The 16581-nt window shown below is 42.3% G+C and overlaps 1 protein-coding gene and 1 long non-coding RNA gene across 5 annotated transcripts in view; both read left to right on the top strand.

Moving 5' to 3' along the window:
* Nucleotides 1-16581, top strand: part of tmx3b (thioredoxin related transmembrane protein 3b) — an 81716-nt gene that overhangs the window by 36736 nt on the left and 28399 nt on the right. Inside the window, exon 16 of one of the 4 annotated variants that reach the window (XM_088362856.1) lies at nucleotides 9183-10418. The exons of the other annotated variants lie outside the window; for them this stretch is intronic. Coding sequence (XP_088218982.1) covers nucleotides 9183-9503 — 321 coding nt within the window. The 3' untranslated portion in view covers nucleotides 9504-10418. Of the gene's footprint in view, nucleotides 1-9182; nucleotides 10419-16581 lie in introns of those variants that run through there. 4 annotated transcript variants of the gene reach the window in all.
* LOC148380999 (uncharacterized) lies at nucleotides 527-2587 on the top strand. Its single transcript, XR_015854554.1, has 3 exons — nucleotides 527-1200; nucleotides 1330-1443; nucleotides 1966-2587. It is a non-coding gene; the product is annotated as an uncharacterized LOC148380999 (long non-coding RNA).

Genomic DNA, 16581 nt, shown 5'->3' with positions numbered 1-16581 from the left:
GATAACCACATAAGCTACAACAAAACCAGAAAAAAAGTAAGTAGGTCTTTACTAAGCTTTGCTAAATGTGCAATATGTTGGGTGATAAGCAGTATCTTCCCTATCTGTTGATTCTGTCGCTCAGCACCTGGTGGATGTTGAAAATCCTTACCAGCAAAGTCATCCGTGTATTTAAGTGACCCAGTTTATTATATTTCTATTGCAAATAAGAGCCCTATCTTGATTTAGTCACTCAACACTGACATCTAGTGGCTGTATGAAATAATTACAAGCAACGTCTTCCGTGGATTTAGGTGACCCGTTTTATTAAATTACCGTATTTATTCTAATTATCACCCATTATTGTCCGATCTACAAAGGGCACTGAAATGGGCGATAATATGTATATTTTCCTTATGTAGTATCTCACTGGTGTTCTTAACACTAGAACAGCGGCTGTTCTGATCTACCTCGAACAGCGGGATGCGTCCATTGACGCGCCATCGATGCGACGCGTTACCGTCGCACATCACGTGTTGCCCACGTCATATTATCGCGATCGTCTTGTTCGAGCGCATGCCTCGATACGGTAATTGTGTGAGGATATTGTATGTATAATTGTATCATAATTTACGGAGAAAAACAATTTAAAAGGGACACACAACGTGCTGTCAAATCAGTTATATTGAAACTTGCGCAATGACGTCGGCATGCGGTCACGGAGGAAAACGTAAGTTTTGGAAGGAATTTTTAGCAGCATGGGCGATAATTAGAGGTACCAATGTTTTTTATTTATCCCATCGCTAACACACACTGGGCGATTATTAGAATATGGGCGATAATTACAATAATTACGGTATTGCAAATAGATTCACAATCTGTTGATTGTGTCGCTCAGCACTGACACCTCATGGATGTTGGATATCATTACCGGCGACGTCATCCGCCGATTTAGGCGACCCAGTTTATTTATTTGTTTATAGCAAATACAGTCGCTAAAGTATTGTTTTAATGTGTAGTTAATGGTATTAATGTATCGTATATGGTTCTCATGTATAGCATATAGTATTTTACCTATGTCTTATTTTAGGATATTTGCAACTTCTGCTGTCTTTAGTTTATTATCTCATTGGTTGAAGTGCAGTGGCACCGCAAAGTAGATTGCAGAAGTTAACTCAGCAGCATGGACGCGTTCCAGGCAGTTACTGCGACCGCAAGGGGGTAAGTATTACTTAAAAAAAAAAAAGCACACAAGTTTCAATCTTGCCGAGAGGACTGTGAAGCAGAAAATAGATGTGTCAAAAAGTGTGAGGAAAATATGCACTGTCTGCCGACGCACATTTTCCATAGTCCATGTGGAACTGACTCACCTTAAGGAACATGCAACACGGTGGACGCGAACGAAAAAACGCACAACTAAGCAAGGGGGAACCTGGACAGATCCATCAGGCAACTACAAAGATGGTATGTAAATACTTTTTTTAAAACCCTCTGATCAAGGTGAATATGAGAATGTATGTGAATGAGAATGGATGTCTGCACCGTATGGAAAAAGCTATAATACATTTTGGGTGTAATAAACGACCAGGTAAACAGATAGATAATACATAAAAACTATTCGTTTGCATACATTGATAAATAAAAGATCAACATTATGTGGCACTTGCCTCCCCAGAATTTTTGGTTTATAGGAAGGTTTTTTTCTATTGAGAGGAAGAAACCTGTGCGTCCAAGTGGAATATGTATTTTTGCCAGTAGAGGACGCTGAAAATAAATATGTTGCACAGCGGATGAGCCGGCTTCATCATTTCTGTCTGTTACAATTGCACACACAGCCTTACATTTGTAACAAGTTTTAAGAGATGTACATATTTTTTCGTTGTACATGCAATGTAATTCTGTCAACTTTTAAAGAAACTCAATGTTATTTTACTTTTAATGTGGATAGAGGATTTATTTTTGGTGTTGTTTTCGATTTTGCTGCAGATTATCCAGACATCCCCAACGTTGAAGCAGCAGTATCCTTTCACTGGGCTTTGTGGACAGGAATGTCTTTTTCGACATGTTCCAAACTTAAACTGTTCATCTTATGCCTAATAACTGTCGCTCAGCACTGACACCTGGTGGATGTTATGTTGTCATGCAGATGTTATGTTATGCCGAATAAGGACAGATTCAGATTTTATTCTTACTAGTTATCTTGCTGACTGTTTCTAATTGTTGACTAATATTTCTTGCGCATCTACTGTTTTTACTCGCCTACTGGTTTTCTTGCTTACTGTTTTTTCTAAAATGTACATATTCACCTGCAGTTTCCAATTTTTTTTTAACCTATTTGTATTGTTCCAACTTCAACAGGTTCAGCTCAATCCCACTTCATGAATTTCAATTTTGAAATTCACCACAAATTCTTCAAAATTTCGTTTTACACTTCTACATTTCTCAAATAATTCAACTCATTTCAACATCATTCGGCATCATTCCCCAAGAAGTGATTCAACCAAATTCTCCAAAATTCCGTTTTTCACCTCTGTTTTCTACATTTCTCAAGTAATTCAACTCATTTCAACATCATTCGGCATCATTCCCCAAGAAGTGAGTCAAAGTCTTCGCCTTCACACGCAATTTCTCCAGAAATTGCATTTTCTAGTTATTATTATTATTATATTTTATTCTCCACACTTTTTTGTCCCGCTTCTTCTTCCACATAATTCATCCGATTCACTCCGTTCCACTTTTGACGTATTCCAAATATTCACGAGATGAGCGCTTCCATTTTTCTCGTTCCGAAAATTTTCCGATTTCGCAAAATTCGCGAATTTACGACAAATTTTTCCCCATTCATTCTCAATGGCAGATTCGACATTTCACATTTACGTCATTCCCCTTTTAAATTCACCTCATTCAGCACATTCAAACCACATTCGGAATGATTCTCGACATTCCCAAAATTCCCAAATTCAAAAATTTCACGTTTTCACGTTAAAAATTTCGACAAAATTTCACAAAATTTGGTTTTTCACCTCTAATTTCTACATTCTTTGACCGATTCAACCCATTCCAACTTTCAACTGTTCATCTTTTGCCTACCTATTCCACACCTTCCCACTTACCAAAATTTCCCAAAATTTTATTTTGAAATTCACACCAAATTCTACAAAATTTCGTTTTTTCACTCTAAATTCTACATTTTTCAACCGATTCAACCCATTCCAACTTTATTCACTTTGGTCACTTCATCCTTACCATATTCACCCCTTCACCCCCACTTCCACTATGCTTACACAATTCAACCCTTGACCCCCACTTCCAGTGTGGCGGCCATCTTGGATTGACCCTGAAGTGCTCCCAATGAACCTAGAATGAACCGGAAGTGCCCCAATTCGAACCGGAAGTGACCTTAGGTAAACAGGAAGTGACCTCAGGTAAACCGGAAGTGACCCCAAATCAAACCGGAAGTGACCCAAATCAAACCGGAAGTGACCCCAAATGAACCGGAAGTGACCTCAAGTAAACCGGAAGTGACCCCAAATCAAACCGGAAGTGACCTTTTTAAACCGGAAGTGACCTTTTTAAACCGGAAGTGACCCCAAATAAACCGGAAGTGACATCAGCTAGACCGGAAGTGCCTCTTATCAAACCGGAAGTGACCCAAATAGACCGGAAGTGACCCAAATCAAACCGGAAGTGACCCCAAATGAACCGGAAGTGACCTCAAGTAAACCAGAAGTGACCCCAAATCAAACCGGAAGTGACCTTTTTAAACCGGAAGTGACCTTTTTAAACCGGAAGTGACCCCAAATAAACCGGAAGTGACCTCAGCTAGACCGGAAGTGACCCAAATAGACCGGAAGTGACCCAAATCAAACCGGAAGTGACCTTATTTCAACATTAACTGCCCTAAATAGCTACATTAGGCGCTAACTTTTGCATTTATTGTCCGATTGAACCCGTTTCAACATTTTAACCCCAAAAGTGAACCTCCTGAAGCCGTTTTTTATCGTTTTGTTCCAAATTTCAAAAAATTTTGGCGCAATTGTTTTTTCTTTTAATTCCCACTCATTCTCTATGGGGATTCAAGATTTGCTCTAACTTCTACATTATTTAACCGTTTCAACCCGTTCCAACTTTCAACTGTTCATCTTTTGCCTACCTATTCCACAATCTCCCACTTACCAAAAATTCCAAACTTTCAAATTTGAAATTCAACCAAATTCACCAAAATTCTGTAGTACACTTCTATTTTCCACATTTCTCAAGAAATTCAACTAATTTCAACATCATTCGGCATCATTCCCCAAGAAGTGATTCAAAGTATTCGCCTTCACACGCAATTTCTCCAGAAATTGCATTTTCTAGTTATTGTGTGAAGGCGATGGCCTTCACACATATGTTATTCTACACCATTCTCTATTATTGTGTGAAGGCGATGGCCTTCACACATATGTTATTCTACACCATTCTCTATTATTATTATTATTATTATTATTATTATTATTATATTTTATTCTCCACACTTTTTTGTCCCGCTTCTTCTTCCACATAATTCATCCGATTCACTCCGTTCCACTTTTGACGTATTCCAAATATTCACGAGATGAGCGCTTCCATTTTTCTCGTTCCGAAAATTTTCCGATTTCGCAAAATTCGCGAATTTACGACAAATTTTTCCCCATTCATTCTCAATGGCAGATTCGACATTTCACATTTACGTCATTCCCCTTTTAAATTCACCTCATTCAGCACATTCAAACCACATTCGGAATGATTCTCGACATTCCCAAAATTCCCAAATTCAAAAATTTCACGTTTTCACGTTAAAAATTTCGACAAAATTTCACAAAATTTGGTTTTTCACCTCTAATTTCTACATTCTTTGACCGATTCAACCCATTCCAACTTTCAACTGTTCATCTTTTGCCTACCTATTCCACACCTTCCCACTTACCAAAATTTCCCAAAATTTTATTTTGAAATTCACACCAAATTCTACAAAATTTCGTTTTTTCACTCTAAATTCTACATTTTTCAACCGATTCAACCCATTCCAACTTTATTCACTTTGGTCACTTCATCCTTACCATATTCACCCCTTCACCCCCACTTCCACTATGCTTACACAATTCAACCCTTGACCCCCACTTCCAGTGTGGCGGCCATCTTGGATTGACCCTGAAGTGCTCCCAATGAACCTAGAATGAACCGGAAGTGCCCCAATTCGAACCGGAAGTGACCTTAGGTAAACAGGAAGTGACCTCAGGTAAACCGGAAGTGACCCCAAATCAAACCGGAAGTGACCCAAATCAAACCGGAAGTGACCCCAAATGAACCGGAAGTGACCCCAGGTAAACCGGAAGTGACCCTAAATCAAGCCGGAAGTGACCTTTTTAAACCGGAAGTGACCTTTTTAAACCGGAAGTGACCCCAAATAAACCGGAAGTGACCTCAGCTAGACCGGAAGTGCCTCTTATCAAACCGGAAGTGACCCAAATAGACCGGAAGTGACCCAAATCAAACCGGAAGTGACCCCAAATGAACCGGAAGTGACCTCAAGTAAACCGGAAGTGACCCCAAATCAAACCGGAAGTGACCTTTTTAAACCGGAAGTGACCTTTTTAAACCGGAAGTGACCCCAAATAAACCGGAAGTGACCTCAGCTAGACCGGAAGTGCCTCTTATCAAACCGGAAGTGACCCAAATAGACCGGAAGTGACCCAAATCAAACCGGAAGTGACCTTATTTCAACATTAACTGCCCTAAATAGCTACATTAGGCGCTAACTTTTGCATTTATTGTCCGATTGAACCCGTTTCAACATTTTAACCCCAAAAGTGAACCTCCTGAAGCCGTTTTTTATCGTTTTGTTCCAAATTTCAAAAAATTTTGGCGCAATTGTTTTTTCTTTTAATTCCCACTCATTCTCTATGGGGATTCAAGATTTGCTCTAACTTCTACATTATTTAACCATTTCAACCCGTTCCAACTTTCAACTGTTCATCTTTTGCCTACCTATTCCACAATCTCCCACTTACCAAAAATTCTAAACTTTCAAATTTGAAATTCAACCAAATTCACCAAAATTCTGTATTACACTTCTATTTTCCACATTTCTCAAGAAATTCAACTAATTTCAACATCATTCGGCATCATTCCCCAAGAAGTGATTCAAAGTATTCGCCTTCACACGCAATTTCTCCAGAAATTGCATTTTCTAGTTATTATTATTATTATATTTTATTCTCCACACTTTTTTGTCCCGCTTCTTCTTCCACATAATTCATCCGATTCACTCCGTTCCACTTTTGACGTATTCCAAATATTCACGAGATGAGCGCTTCCATTTTTCTCGTTCCGAAAATTTTCCGATTTCGCAAAATTCGCGAATTTACGACAAATTTTTCCCCATTCATTCTCAATGGCAGATTCGACATTTCACATTTACGTCATTCCCCTTTTAAATTCACCTCATTCAGCACATTTAAACCACATTCGGAATGATTCTCGACATTCCCAAAATTCCCAAATTCAAAAATTTCACGTTTTCACGTTAAAAATTCCGACAAAATTTCACGAAATTTCGTTTTTCACCTCTAATTTCTACATTTTTCGACCGATTCAACCCGTTCCAACTTCCAACTGTTCATCTTTTGCCTACCTATTCCACAACTTCCCACTTACAAAAAAATTCCAAATTTTCAAATTTGAAATTCAACCAAATTCTTCGTAATTTCGTTTTTCTACTCTAATTTCTACATTTTTCAACCGATTCAACCCATTCCAACTTTCAACTGTTCATCTTTTGCCTGCCTATTCCACAACTTCTCACCTACCAAAAATTCCAAAATTTCAAATTTGAAATTCAACCAAATTCTCCAAAATTTCGTTTTTCTTCTCTAACTTCTACGTTTTTCAACCGATTCAACCCATTCCAACTTTCAACTGTTCATCTTTTGCCTACCTATTCCACACCTTCCCACTTACCAAAATTTCCAAATTTTCAATTTTGAAATTCAACCAAATTCTGCAAAATTTGGTTTTTCTACTCTAATTTCTACATTTTTCAACCGATTCAACCCATTCCAACTTTATTCACTTTGGTCACCTCATCCTTACCATATTCACCCCTTCACCCCCACTTCCACTATGCTTACAAAATTCAACCCTTGACCCCCACTTCCAGTGTGGCGGCCATCTTGGATTGACCCTGAAGTGCTCCCAATGAACCTAGAATGAACCGGAAGTGCCCCAAATCAAACCTGAAGTGACCTTAGGTAAACAGGAAGTGACCTCAGGTAAACCGGAAGTGACCCCAAATCAAACCGGAAGTGACCTTTTTAAACCGGAAGTGACCTTTTTAAACCGGAAGTGACCCCAAATAAACCGGAAGTGACCTCAGCTAGACCGGAAGTGCCTCTAATCAAACCGGAAGTGACCCAAATAGACCGGAAGTGACCCAAATCAAACCGGAAGTGACCTCAGGTAAACCGGAAGTGACCCCAAATCAAACCGGAAGTGACCTTTTTAAACCGGAAATGACCTTTTTAAACCGGAAGTGACCCCAAATAAACCGGAAGTGACCTCAGCTAGACCGGAAGTGTCTCTTATCAAACCGGAAGTGACCCAAATAGACCGGAAGTGACCCAAATCAAACCGGAAGTGACCCAAATAGACCGGAAGTGACCCAAATCAAACCGGAAGTGACCTTATTTCAACATTAACTGCCCTAAATAGCTACATTAGGCGCTAACTTTTGCATTTATTGTCCGATTGAACCCGTTTCAACATTTTAACCCCAAAAGTGAACCTCCTGAAGCTGTTTTTTATCGTTTTGTTCCAAATTTCAAAAAATTTTGGCGCAATTGTTTTTTCTTTTAATTCCCACTCATTCTCTATGGGGATTCAAGATTTGCTCTAACTTCTACATTATTTAACCGTTTCAACCCGTTCCAACTTTCAACTGTTCATCTTTTGCCTACCTATTCCACAATCTCCCACTTACCAAAAATTCCAAACTTTCAAATTTGAAATTCAACCAAATTCACCAAAATTCTGTAGTACACTTCTATTTTCCACATTTCTCAAGAAATTCAACTCATTTCAACATCATTCGGCATCATTCCCCAAGAAGTGATTCAAAGTATTCGCCTTCACACGCAATTTCTCCAGAAATTGCATTTTCTAGTTATTATTATTATTATATTTTATTCTCCACACTTTTTTGTCCCGCTTCTTCTTCCACATAATTCATCCGATTCACTCCGTTCCACTTTTGACGTATTCCAAATATTCACGAGATGAGCGCTTCCATTTTTCTCGTTCCGAAAATTTTCCGATTTCGCAAAATTCGTGAATTTACGACAAATTTTTCCCCATTCATTCTCAATGGCAGATTCGACATTTCACATTTACGTCATTCCCCTTTTAAATTCACCTCATTCAGCACATTCAAACCACATTCGGAATGATTCTCGACATTCCCAAAATTCCCAAATTCAAAAATTTCACGTTTTCACGTTAAAAATTTCGACAAAATTTCACAAAATTTGGTTTTTCACCTCTAATTTCTACATTCTTTGACCAATTCAACCCATTCCAACTTTCAACTGTTCATCTTTTGCCTACCTATTCCACACCTTCCCACTTACCAAAATTTCCCAAAATTTTATTTTGAAATTCACACCAAATTCTACAAAATTTCGTTTTTTCACTCTAAATTCTACATTTTTCAACCGATTCAACCCATTCCAACTTTCAACTCTTCATCTTTTTCCTACCTATTCCCCAAATTCCCACTTACCATAAATTCCACATTTTCAGATTCGAAATTCAACCAAATCCTCCAAAATTCCACCAAATTCTCCAAAATTCCGTTTTTCACCTCTGTTTTCTACATTTCTCAAGTAATTCAACTCATTTCAACATCATTCGGCATCATTCCCCAAGAAGTGAGTCAAAGTCTTCGCCTTCACACGCAATTTCTCCAGAAATTGCATTTTCTAGTTTTAGGTTGTTTCTTGCAGCCTATCAAGGCAGTGTTACTTGCTCTGCAGCCCGTTGAGGCCGCAGAATTTCTGATCTAAGGGTTACAGATTCCACGTCCTATCTGTCTTCATTGGCACCATGAACATAACCGTGTCCTCTCTTGCCCCATCTCCCTTCCCAACCGACCCTACCCGTCTTGTTCTTTCCCTACCCCCCATCAGTCAGTGTTCCGCAGCTCACCCCTATTGGGTTGCTTCCTGTTTGGCCTGCCGCTGGGCGTGATCAGCCTCATGTGCTACGGCATCTGCACGGCCGAGACGGACGACGGCTCGGACGACATTGACGCCATCAAGCGAGAGGGTCTGACCGACGACGAGGAGGAGCAGGAGGAGGAGGGGGGGAGAGAAGAGGAGGAGGAGGAAGGAGAGGGGGAGGAAGAGAGAGAGGAGGAGGACGAGGAGGAGGAGGAGGATCGACGGTTGGAGGGCCCCGAGGGTGAGGTGGCATTAGAAAAGGATCCAGAAGAGAAGAAAACGGATTAACGCAGGGCTGCATGATGGATGGATGGATGAGTGAGTGGATGTGACGTGGAACTCAGATGCATCAGCAACACGGCTCGTGTCGCTGATCTTTGCTTTTCCATCTCACTGGCCTGCTTCAAAGCCTGTCTTAGCACAGGCTCGCCAAGCGACGCGTTTCTCGATCTTTATCTAAGATGGCCTCTTTCGTTTTTCCACCAGAGCGCGAAACCGGACCCCGAACGCACTGCGTCTTGTGCGACCTCGTTATCATGAACACCCAAACCTTTGCGCCTCCTTACATGACATTTATTTCCTTCCCCTCCCCGTTTAACCTCCGGTAGACGCAGAGTGAATGCTGCCTTCAAACAAACAAATGTCCGTCAACCTTTCAAACGCTTACGGAGCGTTCCAGATGGAAACTCTGCCATAATTGTCGTTTGCGCTTTTCCTTTGGTTCGTTCAAGATTTGTGAGTCGAGGGCCACTATGTGAGCCGTGTTGTCTACACGTCATATCCCGGGTCGCATTTACGATCTTTTTGTCCAGGTAGCCGACGAGCGGACAAAAGTATTTGGACAAATCCCAACGGACCGCTACAGTGGTGTGTCCCAATACTCAATGTCCGTGTGTGTAAGAAAGCTAAAATCAAAATTGGTGTATGACTACACTGTGAACAAAAGTATTGGGACAAGCCCCTATGTCTGTTGAAGTGTGTCCCAATAATTTTGTCCCTGTCTGTATATAAGATATAATCAAAAGAGGTGTGCGACGGCACTGTGGTCAAAAGTATTGGGGCAAGCCCTAATTGACTGATACACACAAGCAACCTTCCACCCCTCAATATAAAAAAAAAAAACAAGCCCTCGCTTTGCCTTTTGGTCTTTGTATTTTATTTCCACGTTGGATTTAAATAAAGAATTGCCCTTTTTCTTGTTAACTGGCATGGTCTTTCATTACCCGCACCTCCGTATCTTCCACGAACTTTGCAAACGCTAGCTCTTTGCTTTTATCTTTCCTCCACTTTCATCGCTTGGGTTTAGCTTGTGGCGTTAACCAACCATAGTTGCTAGCAGGCGTTAACCGCTATTGTTCGTTACGTTCTTATAACCGGTGTTAAACGTATTACATGAGATAAGCTGCCTTCTTTGCCCGCTGTCGATCGCCCATGTTTAATCGTTAAATCTTTGCAATTAGTCCAACCTAATTATCTGGCTCATGTAAAAAAATATATATATATCTCAAAAGGCATGCAAGTTGCTAATGGGTGCATTTGGAATAAGCAATAACAAGGCTGCGGGACGACAGTAACAGCCCCCTCTGGGCTCGCTGATAACATGAACCTTATCGCTAGTCACCAAGCAAAAAGCTCTTTGTTTGCCTCATTGTTCCCGCGAGACAACTCGGGTGGCTTTCACCACTGCTTGTTATTTTAGCGCAACTGTGGACGCTTTCATTTAAAGCGCAACAAACACTAGTTATCAACAAAAGAAAAATATAATAGCCTGACTTTTGTTTTGTTTTGTTTTCACTAATGGAATCATGTCAGGGTAAATATTTTCACATTCACTTTAAAATAGAATAAATGGTGAACCAAAGCGTATTAAATCAAAGCGCTAAGTACAAACTGGCCTAAAAAGTGTGGCAGATTGCGTCAGTTATTTTGAGACATTGTACAATAGCGGCGAACAAAGTCGAGCGCGTCCCTCCCAATATGTTGTGCTGCTTTGAATTCCCAAATACAGACGCCGGCATGGCCGTAAGAGATAAACACAACGGCTTCTCGAAACTGAAGCGCCGTTGTCTTGGCCGTCCCAAACCTGTTCACAAGGTTCCCGCCGCGTTATCTGAACTAACTCATTGGCAAGCACGCGCACGCTACATTAGCATTGGCGACTTGTTTGTGTGTCACAGTGTTGCATTGTGTCACCTCTGCGGGAGCGCTATTTGGCGCGTTCGCATCACTCGCCACACCAAAATGAATCTTTGAGCTGTGAAATTGCTCGCCATGCGTAATAATGAGCTGTCGCATGTTGCGCCTGGCGCCAAGCGGGTAATAGCAAGGCCGCGGTGAACTGAACTTATCTTCCTTTTCTCATTCATCTCGTTGTGGAGGCTTATGTTCTATAAAGGTGTTTTAGTTTCTCTCAACCATGCTACTAAATGCAAGTAGAAAGTGAACCAAACTGAATCGTGAATTAAAGTGTTGAGCGGAAACAGCTAAATTGGAACAAAGCCAAAGGGTGAATTGCTTCTTTACGATGCAAATGTGACAAAATGCAAACTGTGAAGCAATTCACTAAGGCAATAAATCATTCCGGGCCATAAATTGCTTTACGGTATCAAAATCTTCTCTCTGCATTCTTAGCGTCGCCTTTATTTTGGGAACCTATCCACAAAAGCCTGATTACTCATCTCATCCTCAGCCGCTCTGTTTTTTTCGATTCGTGCGATGTTTACGCCGGCAACACGCTGACACGCGTCACTCAGCATCACGCGCAAGCGGCCGATGTCAAACGCAATGAATGCGCGACCCGCCGCTTTCCAAATGCGAGTTTTTATTACCTATTTTCTGCTCCCGCTGCAGAGAATACAAGTAATGAATAAAACATCCTCCAATAAGCATACATATGGACTTAAATATTACACCAAGAATATGCCACACTCTTGAGATTTCATCCCTCCCGCTTTTCTTTTTCCCCTTTCTTCTGTAACCACTGGCCCTTATCACCCCCCCCACCCCCCCCCTACACACACACACATTTCGCCCCTTCTCCTATCTGCAAGGAGGAGGCCAAATTTGACAGCTCCCATTCGCAAGAGCAAGCTCGAGGGTAGACAAATTGCTCTGACGCAAACCAGAAGGAAGCCGCTGACCCTCAAATTTGGAATTTTTGGCCCTCCAAAAGCTCTTGACAGCTTCAATCATCCGAGAAGAGAAACCGTCGGGAGGTTTTTCCTCCCGCCTATTTGCGTGGACACACAAGCCTCGGTGGCTTTCTGCCTCCCGACCACAGTTGGGCGCCATGAGTTTTTCATGAGGTCGCTGACTACCGCGACCTCCCTCTCAAGTATTCCTGCTCCCAGAAAAGTTGTGGAGGTCAGAGTCCCCGCAAGCCAAAACGTGCAAACAGATTGTCACGTCATTGGAGATGTTTCCATGCGGTGTCATTTTTTTTCCATATGAAAAAAAAAAATGCTACTTGAAAGGCGAATTGTGAAGCGAAATCTCGCAGGAGAAGGCGTGTCGCTTCTAGCTAGTAGCTGGGCTCCCGCTGCGGAAAGCAGGCGGGAAAGATAGAGTTTAGCATTTGCCCAAGACCAGTTGATGTCTCATGTCTTAAACATCTGACATTAGCATTTGCTCAGCCAAATGCAAAGCTGGCATTTTGCATAACCTCCAAGGCATGCCGTAACAGATTTTTGGTTATGAGACACAATCGTGTAATGAGGACACTTTTTTGATCAGGTCTTATTCAAATGTGGCTAAATGTCTGATAAAATCAAGACAGTGGGACCACAAAAAAAAAGCTCCTCCTAGTTTGCAATGTGATGTCATTATTGCCGTAGTTAAAAAAAAGTTTGTCACTGTATATGCTCTCTCTTTTCAATGTATAGATGATTGCTTGTTGACGTTAAACTGAATTGATAAAAATCAACCAGCAGTGTAAATATTGCCCAAGAGAAGAATCTCAAAACGTCGATTCAGGTTGGAGAAATTCGAGGTCACCATTGATTTGCACATGCCGGCTTCTCTCTTGCCTCAGTGTCATTGCCAGGCTTTATTTATGTTCCTTTTTGGGGGAGAATGAGGGGGGCGGGGGCGAGTTCTGACCGATCAATAGGAAGCCTTTTTTGTGCGAGTCTCTTTGGCACCGGGCCCTCCCCGCGGGGCCGGCGTAGGTCACACCGAAGCTCTCGTCGTGATGTTGAGGCAATGACGGCAATCGATGGCGCGGGAAATGTCATGGCCGCCAGTGGACGCCTACAAATATGTTCGTGCTTTGACTCACGAGTCCCCCAACATACCAGTTTGTTCAAGTACAAATTGTTGTTGCTTGGTTGTAGGAGCATTTTACTTTATTGTTGACATTGTTTGTTCCAACAAACTAGTTACAACTTGTCCCTCCTCATCGCCTGAATAATTATAGAAGATTCTGGCGTGTAATCTTTTTTGGGGCAGGGGGACTTGGCAAGTCAACGAGGTGATTATAATCCGTTTAAAATGAGAAGTGTGAGAGGAATAATTAATGTTGGTGCACTTTTATACCAATGTTTATTTACTGCATCTTAGACGAAATGAATTGAACCCAATGTGTTGGCTATGTAGCCAGAAAAATAACTATTTTTATACATTCATATTTTTTAATTTATATTAATTAATTGCTTTTTTTTATGTACCCAGACAAATGTTAACTAGCTTGACAAGCTAACCACAGTTCCAACGCTAGCACACACTAGCTCATAACTTCTAGCAGCAGCACGAGGGAAAGCAAATTTTTCCTTTCTCAGCGTGTGCCTTATTAAGTGTCCAGTGATGTTTTATAAATGAAGAAGAGTGCAGCAGCGTGGGGACTCTGAGCGCACCAGTGGATCGGCTGTTTTTGAGAGCCATAACAGGTGATTACTGACACATCGACAACCCGCGGCCACCCGGGACACCACTCAGGCCCGGGTTCCGCTCGCTCGTATCGATCGCCGGCACCGGGCCTCCTCGCGCTCATTCACCACGCCGCAAAGGGGTCCCCGGCCTGTGGAGTGCATCGGCGGTGTGGGAGCACCCCCGGCAGATTAGTGTGCCCGAAAAGTCTATTTAGCGGTCTTGCGGCCAGTTGGTTAAGTGCAGTGTAAACAAGAGGGTCAACGATAACAATCTTGGCCCGAGGACGTCTTGTGTAGCGGCAATACAAATAACAAGCCGAGTGCTGTTGCGCAGTGTTCACTTTTTGCGTTGAAAAAGTTGCTCCGTCTCATCCCCAGAGATGTGCCGGCGCTTCCTCAGAACCGCCACGGATTGTTTCGGCTTTGTTCCCGCTGCGTTTTCACAACAAACGTCTGACATTGCACTTTGTAATTTTGTCAAAACATTACCGTCGACTTTGACAATCACTTGTCTGAGGGCACCTGAAAAGGGGCTGAAAGAAGGATGCCACCTCCAAAAATAACCCGTTTATTTTTGTACCTGGCGTTAAGAGCTTCCGACACGGGTCGCCTTCATGTTTCCCTCCGCCGTTGGCGTGTCGCACTTCCCGTTTTTTTTCCAAAATGGCAACCAGCGAGTTGAATCTCCACTAACAATCAGATAACTCTCAGTTCCTGAGTGTTGGTTGTAACTTTTAACGAATTCAGCTTGGCTGCTGTGCAATTACAGCTTTCCACAGTTGTGCCGGTAGCGAAGCAAGCGTTTGAAGGTCAGCCAAAGTTTAGGGTCAAGCCATGCTTAGGTTTGGAAAAAAATGAGACTCTTTCTTGGCTTCAGCCTCGAGCTATATTTTTTCTTTGTCGAAACTGGTTGACCTTTTCACATAAGTGAACTTTTCCTTCCCCCCTGCCAGAAAGCTGATTAAAACAAGGCGGGCCTGTGAACGCAAGCCAATCCGACGCATTCCTAATTTATCGTAACGTCGGGAATGAAATTCGCCTGCAGGGCGCTGACGCTAAGAATAGCGTGGAGTCGTTCAACTTGTGAAATGTATACTTATGCTCTGGGATTTGTAATGAGGGAAGCAGGAGTACGAGGTGGCGATTTTAGGATTCCACTCACTAATTTCTTTTTTCCATGTAAAATGCACGTCAAAGAAATTCACGCGTGGGAGGACATCTTCAATTCTAGCCGGCCCGAGTCATTCTTGCAATAATTAGCACGTTGTTAAGGCTAGAGGTGGATCACCAGCACAGCTTCTAAAAATAAAAGCGGCCACTCTGGAGAACGAGAAGCACATTTAGAGCCGCACCTCCCTTCCCACCAGCTCTCATCCAATTTCCTCTCAATTACGACACACGCCAGCGGGCGTCTTCAACGTAAACACGGCTTGTCATCCTGCGATTCAAATTAATCTCGTTTCTCGGAACGACTCGGGCGTGCTCTCGTGTGATTTAATCTTGAAGAAAACCCGGCTGTTCAAAGTTCACACGGTTTCCCCAACTTGACCTCACGGGCCACCCACGACGCTTTGTGGGATCAGAGCCTTAAGAGAAGTCTTCAAATTGCTCTGTGGAAATAAAACATCTTTGCCGGTGTCTTCATAGCGTCATTCGGAGCACACAAAGCGAATCTTGTCACACAGAGAAGCGACTTCCTGGCCGCACTGCGCGTGACAGCTCTTCTCTCGTCGCGTCTGCCCTTTCTCGCTCCCGAGTGTGGCCGCGACGGTAGTAATTTCCGGGATGTTTGATGTCAGCCGCTAAAGCTACCGCTCACTGCTTTTATCCCCGGCGACAATCATCCGCCCCGTCTCGTCAAGCAGGACGTTGGCAGGGAGCGATTTACCGGTTTGATTGCTGTCTGACGCACATGTCTGACATTTAGCCACTACTCAATGTTACGCTGATTTGATCTGATAAATAATTTCCCGCCGTATGCTGTAAATATGTAGCAAGTAGCGTTTCCCTAAATCATCTGTACGTTTCGATTTGCATCCCAACAAAAAAAGGGGAATTCTCCTTTGCGGTTAGCGACTTTGCATTTTTTAAATTCCAATGAGGCTTAACGTGGGGCGAGCGTCTTTATTTTTGAGTGCATCCCAAGAGCAGGATACTTCCTCAACTGCCAGAGAGCACTAATGACAGCGTACGGTCTCCGCAGAGTCTTGGCTCGCTTTTGAGCCTTCACGTCTTTATCATGATGACAGGCTAATGGAACGACTTCTCAAAATGGCCGACGTCAGGACTTGAAGTTTCTCTTTGATCCAGTTTAGGGGCTTCAAAATGCCCCCACAACGCGATTCCTCAGCCAAAATATCTCACTGTAATATTATCTGTCGCTCTCGATTAAAGTCACCCAGGCAATTTTGGGAAGCGAAGGGTGATTAATGAAGCTCATCATTGGCCAGAAACGCTCGTTGGCTTCGGAGGGAGTGATTTTCGCTCATTGGGCTCACGTC

This window comes from Syngnathus floridae, chromosome 20, assembly GCF_059516105.1.
Source record: "Syngnathus floridae isolate MCC-2025c chromosome 20, RoL_Sflo_1.0, whole genome shotgun sequence".
In the NCBI taxonomy this organism is placed as follows: domain Eukaryota; kingdom Metazoa; phylum Chordata; class Actinopteri; order Syngnathiformes; family Syngnathidae; genus Syngnathus; species Syngnathus floridae.
This window is presented reverse-complemented; position numbering and strand designations above follow the sequence as displayed.